Source organism: Chiloscyllium plagiosum, chromosome 21, assembly GCF_004010195.1.
Source record: "Chiloscyllium plagiosum isolate BGI_BamShark_2017 chromosome 21, ASM401019v2, whole genome shotgun sequence".
In the NCBI taxonomy this organism is placed as follows: domain Eukaryota; kingdom Metazoa; phylum Chordata; class Chondrichthyes; order Orectolobiformes; family Hemiscylliidae; genus Chiloscyllium; species Chiloscyllium plagiosum.
Genome location: NC_057730.1, coordinates 7,293,253 through 7,308,587, shown reverse-complemented (window position 1 = coordinate 7,308,587; position 15,335 = coordinate 7,293,253). Strand labels below are relative to the sequence as shown.

Genomic DNA, 15,335 nt, shown 5'->3' with positions numbered 1-15,335 from the left:
TGTGTATGGGGTTGGGGGGAGTTGTGGGGTGTATTGGGGGGTTACGCCTGTGTCTACCCTCCATGAGTGCTCCTCTCCTGGGCGGCGGATGTGAGCAGCGGCGAGCGGAAGTGCAGCGTGAGCGGCTGTTGCCGGGGCAACCGACACCGAGCCCGGCCCAAGGCCCGGGGAGAGAAGAGAGAGAGAGAGCCCGGAGCCCGGCCTGCAGAGTGAGCCCGAGTCAATGGAGGGTGAGTAACCCCGGGGCAAGACACTCACGGCCCGGGGAGGAGGGGGGTACCGAGGACGGCCTGGGGGAGGGGAGAGACACTCCCTGTATTGCCCCTGTTGCTATGCTGCCGGGAGTAAACCAGCTCCCCTGACTGACCCCACAGCAATTACACTGTGGCATTTACAGCCGGACTCACAAAAACACAAGCTGCCGGAAAATCTCAGCAGGTCTGGGCAGCCTCTCTGCGGAGAAATCAAGAGTTTAACATTGTGACCCTTCCTCACAAACTCTCAACTCGTTTCAGGAAAAGAACTGTCTTTATGTCGCTGGTGTTTAATAAAGAAAAATCTCGCTCACTTCTCATCCAGGCCGAGCACTTCATCGTTCAATGCTACCGCTGTCAGTAAATTCTATTTCAATCTGCCAGTCTTCCAGGCAAATTCATTTATTTGGGATCTTGTATTTCAACAGCTTGTCACCTGCTAAAGATATGGAGCAAAGACTTGCGTTTATATATTACCACTTTTTGATGGTAAAGATAAAGAGCTGAAGGCAGATTTCAGGGATTTAGGAAGGAAATTAAAAAGCAGGACCTCAGGGTTAGTAATCTCTGGATTATTCCAAGTGCTATGTACTAGTGAGGTGGAGGTGTCAGTGTTGGACTGGGGTGGACAAAGTCTAAAATGACACTAGGTTATAGTCCAGCACATTTAGGAGCCCCTGCTTGCTTGCGGTTTCAAATAAATCTGTTGGACTGTAACCCAGTGTCGTGTGATTTTTTTTGACTCGTTAACCTAGGTACAGGAGGATTGATTTGAATCTGTGGTTGGAGAACTGGTGCTGGAGGGAGGGCATCACATTTCCAAGGAATTGGGACTAGTTCTGGGAAGGTGAGATCTGTACATGCTAGTCAGATTATATCTTAATGAGACTGCGACTGAGATCCTCACTGACATTTGCCAAATGCTGATGGGTTGGAACTACATTAGCTTGACAGGGAAGTGGGAACCTGTGGGGTAATCTAAGCTGGATGGAGGTAAAGTTAGTAACAGAAAGTCAAAAAGCTGTCAGGGAGACAGGTGAAACAAAGTCAAGCATCTAGTACACATCAAAAGCGAAATGATGTCAAAAAGACATCAAAAAGGGCACTCTCGCTGAACGCAAGCATCATTCACAACAAGGTAGTTGATCTAAAAGCACAAAGAGAGATATGTGGGCATGATCCAATTGCCATTACGGAAGAATGGCTGCACAGTGACCAGAACTGGGAACTGAATATTCAAGAGCACGGACCAATAGTTGGAACTATGATTACAGAGTCTTGGATATCATAGGGACAGAATTGGTTGTTGGATGTTCCAGGGTTTAGATATTTTTAAAGGAATGGGGGAGGGGGGGGGGGGGAAGGTAAGAGGTGAGGGAGTGGTGTTAATCAGGGATAGTATCACAGAAAGGGAGGTCATCAAGGAAGGTTTGTTTTTCAGTCTGAGTGAAAGTCAGAAACAGGAAAGGAGCAGTCACTTTATTGGGAGTTTTCTACCAGTAGAGACACGGAGAAGCAGATTGGGAGGCAGATTTTGGAAAGTGCAGAAGTAACAGGGCTGTTTTCATGGGTGACTTTAACTTGCTTAATATTGTTTGGGACCTCCTTAGTTCAAGTAGTTTGGATGGAGCAGTTTTTGTCAGGTGTATTCAGGAAGGATTCCTGACTCAATATGTAGATAGGCCAACTACAGGGGAAGCCATATTGGATTTGGTGTTTAGCAACAAACCAAGCCAGTTGTCAGATATCTCGGTGGGAGAGCATTTCGGTGATAGTGATCACAACCCCCTGACCTTTACTATACTCATGGAGAGGGATAGGAGCACACGGTATGGGAAAGTATTTAATTGGGGGAGAAGGATTTACAATGCCATTAGGCAGGAACTGGGGGGCCTAAATTGGGAACAGATGTTCTCAGGAAATTGCACGACAGAAATGTGGAATTTGCTTAGGAAGTGCTTGCTGATAGTGCTGGACACGTTTGCCCCACTGAGGCAAGGAAGCATTGGTAGGGTGAAGGAACCTTGGGTGACAAGGGATGTAGAACATCTAGTCAAGAGGAAGAAGGAAGTTTATGTCAAGTTGAGGGAGCAAGGATCAAATAGGGTCCTAGAGGGATACAAGGTAGCCAGGAAGAAACTTAAAGAATGGAATGAGGAGAGCTGGAAGAGGGCATGGAGAAGCTTTAGCGGGTAAGATTAAGGAAAGCCCTAAGGTGTTCTACACTTTAGTGAGGAACAAGACAATGGCCAGAGTGAGGGTAGGGCCGATTAGGAATAGTGGAGGGAACTTGTGCCTGGAGTCGGAGGAAGTAGGGGAGGTCCTTAATTGACACTTTGCGTCAGTATTCACTCCTGAGAGGGACCTTGTCGTTTCTGAGGACAGCATGAAACAGGCTGATATGCGCAAACAGGTTGATGTTAAGAAGGAGGATGTTCTGAAAATTTTGAAAAACATGAGTAAGTCCCTGGGCCAGATGCAATATACCCAATGTTACTACAGGAAGTGAGAGAAGAGACTGCTGCGTCTTTGCTTCCTCATTATCCACTGGAGTAGTGACAGATGATTGAAGAGTGGCAAATGTTATTGCCTTGTTCAAGAAAAGGAATGGGGATAATTCTGGGAATTACAGACCAGTCGGTCTTGTGTTTTTGGTGGGCAAATTATTGCAGAGGATTCTGAGAGGCAGGATTTATGATTATTTGAAAAACCATAGTTGGAGTAGAGATAGTCAGTCAGCATGACTTTGTGAGGGACAGGTCATGTCTCACAAGCCTTATTGAATTCTTTGATGATGTGACAAAACACATTGATGAAGGTAGAGCAGTGAATGTGGGTGTATATGGATTTTAGCAAGGTGTTTGATAAGGTTCCCCATGGTAGGCTCATTCAGAAAGTAGGAAGGGAAGTTTGGCTGTCTGGATACGGAATTGGCTGGCCCATAGAAGACAGAGGGTGGTAGTAGATGGAAAGTATTCAGCCTGGAGCTCGGTGCCCAGTGGTGTTCCGCAGGGATCTGTTCTGGGACCTCTATTCTTTGTGATTTTTATCAATGACTTGGATGAGGAAGTGGAAGGGTGAATTAATAAGTTTGCCGATTACACAAAGGTTTGTGGAGTTGTGGATAGTGTGCAGGCTGTTATAGATTGCAATGAGACTTAGACAGGATGCAGAACTGGACTGGTAAGTGGCAGATAGAGTTCAACCTCAAAGTGTGAAGTGATTCATTTTGGAAAGTTAAATTTGAATGCAGAATACAGTGTTAAAGGGAGATCGGTTTAGCTCACTTGGCTGGACTGTTGGTTTGCAGAGCAGTGTGGTGCCAACAGCGTGGGTTCAATTCCAATCACTGGTTTGAGGTTATGATGATGGACTCTCCTCACCCTCTTCTCCCGCCTGAGGTCTGGTGGCCCACAGGTTAAGTCGCCACCAGCTGCTTCGCTCTAATGAGAAAGCAGCCCCTATGTTCTGGTAAGACTATGGCGATACAACAACAGTGTTAATGGCAAGATTCTTGGCAGTGTGGAGGAACAGAGAAATTTTGGGGTCCATTGCCACCCAAGTTGACAGGGTTGTTAAGAAAGCATATGATGTTTGGCTTTCATTTGCAGGAGATTGAGTTTAAGAGCCACGAGGTTATGCTGCAGCTCTATGGAGCCGCGGTTAGACCGCACTTGGAATATTGTGTTCAACTCTGGTTGTCTCATTATACGAAGGATGTGAACATTTTAGAGAGGGTGCAGATGAAGTTTACCAGGATGCTGCCTGGAAAGGAGGGCATGTCTTATGAAGAAAGGTTGAGGGAACTAAGGCTTTCCTCATTAGAGCGAAGAAGGATGAGAAGCGACTTCATTGGGATGTACAAGATGATGAGAGGCATGGATAGAATAGATAGTCAGAGACTTTTTCCCAAGGAAGAAATGGCTATCATAAGGGGGCATAATTTTAAGGTGATTGGAGGAAGGTTTTGGGGGGCTGTGTCAGAGGTTGATTCTTTAGAATGGTGGGTGCATGAAATGCACTGTCAGCAGTGGTAGTAGAGTCAGATACATTCAGGACATTTAAGCGACTCTTGGATAGGCACATGGATGACAGTAAAGTGAAGGGTATGTAGGTTAGTTTGATTTTAGAGTAGAATAAAACATGAAGGCACAACATGAAGGCCCTATACTGAGCTGTACTGGTCTATGTTCTAAGAATATTCAATGTTTAGAAAGGACAGACAAGCAGCTAAATAAGGTGGACGTGCTCTGATAATAAGAGATGAGATCAGTACGTTAATAAGTTTGGGAGACAAATGTGTGGAGTATGTCCGTGTGGAGCTAAGAAATGGCAAAGAGCAGCAGACATTGGAGTTATTTCTTGGCCACCAAATTCTAGTGGCAATGCAGGGCATGGAATTATTCAGGAGATGAGAGAAGCATGTCTCATAGGCAACAGAGTTATCATGAGTGTCTCTAATCTGCATATAGACCGGGTAAACACTGAGCATAGAAGCTGTGGTGGATATCTTTCTGGAATTGGAGATCCTCTTATATAGTCGTATGTTCAGCCAGCTAGAGGATGTGCTATTTTAGGTTGAGCACCGTACCATGAAAAAGGGATAATTGGCAATCTTGTTGTTAAAGAACCTTTAGGGATGAGTGCCCACAATGTGATATAATTTTAAACTATAGTTAAAAGTAAGGTGGTTCAATCTGAAACAAAGATGTTAAATTTTAATTAGGGAAATTGACGATATGAGGTTCAAATTGACTGAGGTGTGTTGGGAAAATATATTAAAAGATATAACTGTACATAGACAAGAGATATGCTTTAAAGAACTATTTAAAGAACAAAACATTCTTTCAAGGTGCAAAAACCGGGAAAAGGTCAGTCAGCTGTGGCTGACAAAAGCATTTCAAGAAATGGAGAATAGACCATGAATGCAATCAAACAAAAAGTATAAAAACGGAGTCTATGAGCTTCTATTGGAACATGAAAAAGAAGCTTTTGGCGAAAATGAATGTTGGTCTATTCCTGACAGTCTGGAGAATTTATAATGGTGAAAATAGAAATGGCAAAGAAGCTAAATGATCACTTTACATCTGTTTCACTGAGGAAGATACCAGAAATCTCCCAGAACTAGCAATCCAGGTTGCCAGAGAGAATAAGGATTTGAATGAAATTCGTGTTAGTAAGAGATTTTACTGGATACAATAATGAGGCTGAAAGTTCCTTAATCCCTAGGATTAGATCTTCATTCCAGAAAAGGAGGTGGCTCTTAAGATAGTTGGTGGTTTGGCGATTATCTTCCAGAATTCTATAGATGCTGGAATGATTGCTGCAGATTAGAAGGCAGCAAAGGTCACCACACTATGAAGTAAGTGAGAGAGAAAACAGAGATGTACAGGATGTAACAGACATGTTAGCCATACATAAGTAGTGGAGACAATGTTAGAATCTATCATAAAGGATGGGAGAAATAAATACCTGTTGATAATGATCTGATTGGGCATAGTCAGCATGTATTTGTGAAATGGAAATTGTGTTTGATGAACTTGTTGGATTTTTTTATATGTTGCTTATTTTGATAAAGGAGAGTCGATGGTTGTAGTATACTTTGATTTTAAGAAGGCTTTTGATAAAATTCCCCCACAGGAGGCTGGTTAGAGAAATTGAAACACGTGTAATAGGAGGTAATGATTGTTTTCTCTAGGATGAGTAAATTGGTCATTTTCGCACTGCCAGGTTGTGACTAGTGGGGTACAACAAACATCAGTACTTGGATTGTAGATGTTCACAGTTCATAGATATGATTTGAAGGTGGAGGCCAAACATCATAATTCCAAATTTATGGATGGTACAAAGCTATGAGGTTGCGTTGTAAGGAAGATGTAAAGTGGTTTCAAGAGGATTCGTGAATGGGGCAAGGACTTGGGAGATGGAATATAATGTGAAGAAATGTGAACAGAAACCGATATGCAGAATCATTCTTAAATGATCAGAGGTTAGAAAATTTAAATGTATGGGGGAACCTAGGTCCGTGTCAATAAAGTAAAATTGCCATAACCCCAGATGGCACAGCCCTGCTCTCATATTAGAGAGAGAGGTGACTGGGGTGGTTTTACCTGAGGGTCATCACACCTCAGGTGAGGGAGAGATTGTGATGAAGAGTCATAGAGTGGTAGAGATATAAAGCACAGAAACAGACCCTTCAGTCCAACTCATCCACGCTGATCAGATATCCTAAAAAATCTAGTCCCATTTACCAGCATTTGGCCCATATATCCCTCTAAATCCTTCCTATTCATATACCCATCCAGATGCCTTTTAAATGCTATAATTGTACCAGCTTCCACTACTTCCTGTAGGAGGCTCATTGCATACATTGCCCTTTGCATGAACTTGTTGGAATTTTTTTATATGTTGCTTATATTGATAAAGGAGAGTCGATGGTTGTAGTATACTTGGATTTTAAGAAGGCTTGAGGTCCCTGAGGTCCCTTTTAAATCTTTCTGTTCTCACCTTAAACCTATGCCCTCTTGTTTTGGACACTCCCACCCCAGGGTAGAAAATCTTGTCTATTGTGATGTCGTTGCCCCCTTAATGAGATTATGTTGTCCTCGTTTTTTTTCCCAAGAGGAATTGTAAAATCAGAGGTGCTGAAATGGCTGACAGGCACTGCCTTAAGTCAACAATCAGAGGAGGCCTTTAGGTTTTTTTTAAGTCAGTCGTACAATGAAAGAGGAGTGGCCAGTTCTTCCAGTTCAGGTTTATTCTAGTTTGATTTAGTTTTACCAGTCACACAAAAACTGCTGTGGACCTAGAGAAGCAGCTAAAGTGAAAGGAGGTTCCATGCTTCAACAGGGGTCTTGCCTGGACTTTCTCTCAGAAATCTCTCCTGCCTGTGAGAACCTGTGTTTGAATTTGCCTATTGCCAAGGGGTTTGTTTATGGGACTGGAACAGCTTTGTTAAATTGTGATAGAGTTGGTTGGGTTATCAAATAAGTTATTCTAAATTTTATTTTCTTTTGTTTGTGTTTCATCCATATAAATTCTGTTTTGTTTAAAGCTGAGAGGTTTAACCAACTGCATCACTCCTGGAATATCCACTTTATATCTGCCTAAAAACAAAATAGGGCTTGGGCTGCCTTCTTAAAATGTTTACAGTGTGTCTGGTCTGGTCCAAAACACTATTTAACCTATCCATGCCCCCTCATGATTTTATAGACCTCTATGGGGTCACACCCTCAGCCTCTGATTCTTCATGGAAAATAGGCCCAATCTGTTCAGCCTCTCCCTATAGTTCAAATCCTTCAACCCTGACATCATCCTTGTAAATCTTTTCTGAACACTTTCAAGTTTCACAACATCCTTCCAAACCAAAGAGATCAGAATTCCACGCTGTATTCCAACAGTGGCCATACCAACATCCTGTACAGCCTCAACATGATCTCCCAACTCCCAAACTCAATTCACTGACCAATAAAGGCAAGCATACCAAACACCACCTTCACTATCCTATCTACCTGAGGCTCCACATTCAAGGAACTGTGAACCGGCATTCCAAGGTCTCTTTGTTCAGTAACACTTCCCAACCCTATCATTAAGTGTAGAAGTCCTGCCCTGATTTGCCTTTCCAAAATGCGGCGCCTCACAATTACCTAAAATAAACTCCATCTGCCACTCCTCAGCCCATTGGCCCATCTGATCAAGGTCCCACTGTACTCTGGGGTAACCTTCTTCTATGTCTCCTACATCTCCAATTCTGGTGTAACCATACCTCTTTTGTCCACATCCAAATCATTTATATAAATGATGAAAAGCGGTGGGCCCAGCACTGATCCTTGTGGCACACCACTAGTTACAGGACTCCAGTTTGCAAAGCACACCTTCACCACCACCCTCTGTCTTCTATCTTTGAGCCAGTTCTGTATCAAGTTAGGTTCTCCCTGTATTCTGTGTGATCTAACCTTGCTAACCAGTCTACCATGAGGAACCTTGTTAAACGTATTACTGAAGTCCACATTGATCAATCCATCGCTATGCCCTCATAAATCTTCTTCATTATTTCTTCAAAAAACATAATTAATTTAGTGAGACCTGATTTCCCACACACACAAGCTATGTTGATGATCCATTATGAGTCCTTGGCTTTCCAAATATATATAATAATCCTGTCCCTCAGGATCCTTTCTAATAACTTGCCACCAACAATGTCAGGCTGACCAGACGATAGTTCCCTCACTTTTCCTTACCACATTTCTGAAATACTGGCACCAAGTTCACAAACCCCCAGTCTTCTCGCACCTCACCAGTGGCTATTTATAATACAAGTATCTCAGCAAGGGGCCCAGCAATCACTTCCTGAGCTTCCCACAGAGCTCAAGGGTACACCTCGAAAGTCCTGGCAATTTATCCACATTAATGTGTTTTAAGATGTCCAGCACCATCACCTCTGCAATATGGACATTTTTCAAGATGTTGCTATTTATTTCCCCATGGTATCTGCCTTCCATACTCTCCACAGTAAACACTGATGCAAAATACTCATTTAGTATCTTCCCCATCTACTGTGGTCCCACACATAGGTGGCCTTGCTGATCTTTGAGGGGTCAGATTCTCTCCCTGGTTATCCTTTCACCCTTAACATATTCGGAGAATCCTTTTGGATTTTCTCCTTAAACCCTAATTGCCAAAGCTATCTCATGTCCCATTTTTGCCCTCCTGATCGCCTCCATAAGTGTATATTCCTACTGCCTTTATACTCTAAGGGTTCACTTGATCTCTACTGTCTGTACCAGACATATGCTTCCTTTTTATTCCTAACCAAATTTCAATTTCTCTAGTCCTCCAGCACTCCCTACACCTACCAGCCTTGCCCTTCACCCTAGCAGGAATATACTGTTTCTAGACTTTTGTTATCTCATTTTTGAGGGCTTCTCATTTTCTAGCCGTCCCTTTTCCTGTGAACATCCGCCCCCAATCAACTTTTGAAAGTTCATTCCTAATACTGTCAAAATTGGCCTTCCTCCAATTTAGAACTTTAACTTTTAGATCTGGTCTAGCCTTTTCCATCACTATTTTAAAATGAATACAATTATGGTCAGTGGCCTGAAAGTGCTCCCCCACTGACACTCAGTCACCTTCCTTGCCTTATTTCCCAAGGATAGGTCAGGTTCTGCACTTTGTCTAGTAGCTATATCCACATACTGAATCAGAAAATTTTCCTGTATGCACTTAGCAAATTCCTCTCCATCCAAGCCCTTAACACTATGGCAGTCCCAATCTATGTTTGGAAAGTTGAAATCCCCTGCCACAACTACCCTATTATTCTCACAAATAACTGAGATCACCTTTCTCAATTTCCACTGACTATTGGGGGGGGGATCTATAGTACAATCCCAATAAGGTGGTCATCTCTTTTCTACTTCTCAGTTCCCCCAAATAACCCCTCCATTATATTCTTGTCAGTAAGTCACTGAAGGCTAACATGCAAGTGCAACAAGCTACTAAGAAGGCTAATGGAATGTTGGCCTTTATTGTAAGAGGATTTGAGTGAAGTAGTAGTGAAGCCTTGTTTCAATTGTATAGGAGTTTGGTTAGACTGCAACTGAAGTACTATGCACAGTTTTGGTCTCCTTATCTCAGGAAAGATAATTGTTTTCTATAGATAACAAGGTTCACCAGACTTGTTCTTGGAACGGCATACTGTTGTACGAAAGATTGGGCAAACTGGGCCTGTATTCACAAGTTTCAAGGAGTGAGAGGTGATCTCATTTCGGTGTACAAAATACTTGAAGAGATAGACAGGGTAAATACAGATAAGATGGTTCCCCTGGTTGGGAAATGCCAATTAGGTCCAAAATGAGGAGAATTTTTGTTTAGAACATAGAACATTACAGCTCAGTACAAGCCCATCTAACCTACACTATTCCATTTTCATCCATATGCCTATCCAATGACCATTTAAATGCCTGTAAAGTTGGCAAGTCTACAACTATTGCAGGCAGGCCGTTCCATGCCCTTACTACTCTCTGAGTAAAGAAACTACTTCTGACATCTGTCCTATATCTATCATCCCTCAATTTAAAGCTATGCCCCCTCGTGTTAACCATCACCATTCAAGGAAAAAGGATGTGATGGCTGTCCACCTGATCTAACCCTCTGTTTATCTTATATGTCTCAATTAAGACACCTTTCAACCTCCTTCTCTCGAACAAAAATAGCCTCAAGTCCCTCAGCCTTTCCTCGTAAAACCTTCCTTCTATACCAGGCAACATCCGAGTAAATCTCCTCTTAACCCTTTCCAAAGTCTCTACATCCTTCCTATAATGTGGTGACCAGAACTGTACACAATACTCCAAGTGCAGCTGCACCAGAGTCTTGTACAGCTGCAGCATGACCTCATGGCTCCGAAACTTGATCCCTCTACTAATAAAAGGTAACACACTATATGACGCCTTAACAGCCCTATCAACCTGGGTGGCACCTTTGATGGATCTATGTACGTGGACACAGAGATCTCTCTGCTCATCTACACTATCAAGAATCTTACCATTAGCCCAGTATTCTGCATTCCTGTTAATCCTTCTAAAGTGAATCACCTCACACTTTTCCATTAAGTTCCATTTGCCACCTCTCATGTCCAGCTCTGCAGTTTATCTATGTCCCTCTGTAACCTGCAACATCCTTCAGCACTATTCACAACTCCACCGACCTTAGTGTCATCTGCAAATTTACTAACCATCCTTCTATGCCTTCATCTAGGTCATTTATAAAAATGACAAACAACAAAGGCCCCAAAATAGGTTTTTGCGGTACACACTAGTAACTGAACTCCAGGATGAACATTTCCCATCATCAACCAGCCTCTGTCTTCTTTCAGCCAACCAAATTCTGAACCAAACTGCTAAATCACCTTCAATCCCATGCCTCTGTATTTAGTGCACTAGCCTACCATGGGGAACCTTATCAAATGCCTTTCTGAAATCCGTATACACCATATCGACGGCTTTACCCTCATCCACCTGTTCGGTCACCATCTCAGAGAACTCAATAAGGTTTGTGAGTATGACCTACCCTTCACAAAAATGTAGTGACTATCCCTAATCAGTTTATTCATCTCGAGATGATTATAAATCCTATCTCTTATAAACTTTTCCAACACTTTACCTACTACCGAAGTAAGGCTTACTGGTCTATAATTACCAGGGTTGTCCCTAATCCCCTTCTTGTACAAGTGAACAATATTTGCTAATTTCCAGTCTTCTGGCACTATTTCTGTAGACAATGACGACACAAAGATCAAATCCAAAGGCTCTGCAATCTCCTCCCTGGCTTCCCAGAGAATCCTAGGATAAATCCCATCTGGCCCAGGGGACTTACCTGTTTTCACACTTTCCAGAATTGATAACACCTCCTCCTTGTGAACCTCAATGCCATCTAGTTTAGTAGCCTGTATCTCAGTATTCTGCTCAACAGCATTGTCTGTTTCCAGTGTGAATATTCATTCAGTGCTTCCCCTATCTCCTCTGACTCCACGCACAACTTCCCACTACTATCCTTGATTGGCCCTAATCTTTCCCTAGTCATTCTTTTATTCCCTGATATACCTATGGAAAGCATTAGCATTTTCCTTGATCCTACCTGCGAAAGACTTCTCATATCCCCTCCTGGCTCTTCTTAGCTCTCTCTTTCAGTCTTTCCTGGCCAACTTGTAACTCACCACTTCCCTAATTGAGCCATCACGTTTCATCCTAACATAAGCCTTCTTCTTCCTCTTGACAAGAGATTCAACTTCTTTAGTAAACCACAGCTCCCTCTCTTGACCACTTCCTCCCTGTCTGACAGGTACATACTTATCAAGGACACACAGTAGCTGTTCCTTGAATTAGCTCCACATTTCAATTATGCCCATCCCCTGCAGTTTCCTTCCCCATCCCATGCATCCTAAATCTTGCCTAATCACATCATAATTGCCTTTCCCCCAGTAATAACTCTTGCCCTGTGGTATATACCTATTCCTTTCCATCGCTCAAGTAAACATAACCAAATTGTGGTTTCTATCACCAAAGTACTCATTTACCTCCAAATCGTAATACCTGGCCAGGTTCATTACCCAGTATCACATCTAATGTGGCCTCGTCCCTTGTTGGCCTGTCTACATACTGTGTCAGGAAACCCCCCCCCCCGCACACATTGGACAAAAACTGACCCATGTAAAGTACTCTATAACTTGCCAAATAGTGATTGGAAATACTAAAGGCCCCGATAACAGCTACCCTGTTACTATCACTCCTATCCAGAATCATCTTTGCTATCCTTTCCTCTACATCTACTACCCTGTTACTCTCGCTCGGTGTGCTCAGTAACCTATCTGGAATCGGCCTAACAATGCTTTGTTTGTAAGGGGGTAGTATGCTCATCTAATGTCCAGCAGTAATGTGCACAAATGTCAATGAACTGGTCAGCTGGCTAGAGCAGTGACAAATAAAGTTCAACCTGGAAATATGTGACAATGCACTTGGAAGGACTAACAAAGCAAGGGATTACCCTATGAATAATAGAAACCTGGAAAGTATTGAAGATCAAAGCAGTCTTAGTGTGAATATCCACACATCACTGCAATAACAGGACAGATGATAAGATGGTTAAGAAGGCATGTGGGATACTTATCTTTATGAGCCAAAGCATAGAACACAATTGTAAGGAGGTTATGCTGGAACTGTATAAAACACTGGTTAGCACAACGAAGTACTATGTGCAGTTCTGGTCACTACATTATAGGAAGGATCTGATTTCAGAGGAGATTTATCAGAATGCTGTCTGAACTAGGAAGAAAGATTGGATTATCTGGGTAGTTTTCCATGGACCAGCAAAGGTTGAGAGGGGACTGACAGAAGTATATAAGATATGAGAGGCAAAAATAGGATGGAGAGGAAGGCACTTTTTCCATTAGTAAAGGGGTCAATAACCAGGGGCACAGTAAGAGGTAGAAGACTAAGGGGAGAGCTGAGAATGTTTTCACTCAGAGGGTGTTGGGAAAGGGTGAAAGGGTGGTTGAGCCAGAAACTCTTGTAACATTTAAACAATAGTTCAATATTCACTTGTCTTGCCACAGCCTCCAAGGCTATGGACCAACAAATGGAAAATGGGATTAATGTAGTCAGATCTTTGACTGATTCGGACACGATGGGTAGAAACACATTCTCCTGTGCTGGAACTGTCTAGGACTCTATTCCCCTGATTGTTGTTTAAAATTTGACTCAGGATCCTAAATATCGCACTTAAGTACTGCTTTGATACCAAGACCAGTCACTGTTGTCTCACCCCTAGAATTTAGCTCTTTCTAGATTTGAATCAATGTGGTTGTGAGGTCAGAAGTTGAATGTTTCTCATGGAACCCAAACAGAGCATCAGTGAATTGGTTATTGTTGTGTAAGTTCTGCTTGATAGGTGTCAACAAAACCTTCCAATATTTTGATGAGAAGGGTAGACTGAAGATATGGTGACTGGCTGAGTTTGATTGGACACTCTGGAGGCAGGAAATATGTTTCCGCTGATGGGTGAGTGCCAAACCAGAGGACACAGCTTAAAAATACGGGGTAGACCATTTAGGACAGAGATGAGGAGAAACTTCTTCACCCAGAGAGTGGTGGCTGTGTGGAATGCTCTGCCCAAGAGGGCAGTGGAGGCCCAGTCTCTGGATTCATTTTAGTTGGATAGAGCTCTCAAGGATAGTGGAATCAAGGGTAATAGAGATAAGGCAGGAACAGGATACTGATTAAGGATGATCAGCCATGATCATATTGAATGGTGGTACAGGCTCGAAGGGCAGAATGGCCTACTCCTGCACCTATTGTCTATTGTCCTACTTTTTTGAAGACATGGCATACCTGGGAAAATTCCATCCTTGTTGGTTGATGCCAGTATTATACTGTATTGGAAAAGCTTGATTGGGGGCAGCTAGCTCGAAAGGATGTGTCTTCACTACTACATCAGGATTTATCAGGGTTCATAGCTTCTATGGCAATCAGTACTCATGATAGTTATTTTATATCACAATGACAAAATATAATTGACTGAGGATTTGCTTCTGTGATGGTGGGGATGTCAGGAGGTGGCCAGTCTGGTTCATCCACTCTATTCCTTGCTGAAAATGATTGTGATTTCTTCAGGCTTTTCTTTTGCACCTATATTTATTTTTTGAATACAGTTCTGCATTGAAGTATTCAGTAAACTAATCTGAAATCTTTTATTTTCATGTTTTGCAATTTCAACGCCATTCATGGTAGGTGTTCCTGTTTTTCCGGTTTGGCACTCACCCATCAGCGGAAACATATTTTGTATAGTACTATAAATGTAATGCAAGCAATTGTAATCTATTATTTTGTCTGCATACATATTGCCTGAATTTTTTTCCTGCTTCAATTTAACAACTAATTTTCATGTGGTTTTATTTACCAATATACCAGTTCCACTGATTCCTTCTAGATCCAGGTTATTGATGTAAATTAGAAACACTTCTCGATATCTAATATTGGGGCATTAAACACTGCACAGGTTTTGTCTGCTGTTTTTAATGACTGAAAATACTTAATGTTTTCTACCCTTTACCTCTTTCGTATTCATTCCCAAAATTTATGCTAAATTCTTGCTGCCTTCAGCATAACTAATAACTTTTGGTCTAGAATTCTATTAGAATTTTGTTTTTCAATGCCAGAGGTCCCCAGGTTTGACTGGGTTCCATTCCCAGGCGAAAGTGAGGACTCCAGATGCTGGAGATCAGAGTGACCCTCTCTCACTAGTATTCTTACATACAGATAAGGAAGGGTACAACTTCGACTGGGACAACACATCCATCCTAGGACAAGCCAAACAGAGACACGCACGAGAATTCCTAGAAGCATGGGATTTCCAACTGGAACTCTATCAACAAACACATTGAGTTAGACCTCATCTACCACCACATGAGAAAAAGGTCAGGAAATGACATCATCATAGGAAATGACATCACCAACCCAAAGAAACCCAAACATATAAATATAAAGCAGAAATCATCAGTGCTTCGCCCAGAGGCCCACTGAAATGTTACCT

At 42.4% G+C, this 15,335-nt stretch overlaps 1 protein-coding gene across 4 annotated transcripts in view; it reads left to right on the top strand.

Moving 5' to 3' along the window:
- Positions 1–64: 64 nt before the first annotated feature.
- The window catches only part of LOC122560502 (katanin-interacting protein), a 137,591-nt gene continuing 122,320 nt past the window's right edge, over positions 65–15,335 (top strand). For 3 of the 4 annotated variants that reach the window (XM_043711165.1, XM_043711169.1, XM_043711164.1), the window contains exon 1: positions 65–230. In XM_043711165.1, coding sequence (XP_043567100.1) covers positions 224–230 — 7 coding nt within the window. In that variant the 5' untranslated portion in view covers positions 65–223. The remainder of the gene's footprint in view (positions 231–15,335) is intronic. The other variant, XM_043711166.1, reaches the window with a different exon arrangement.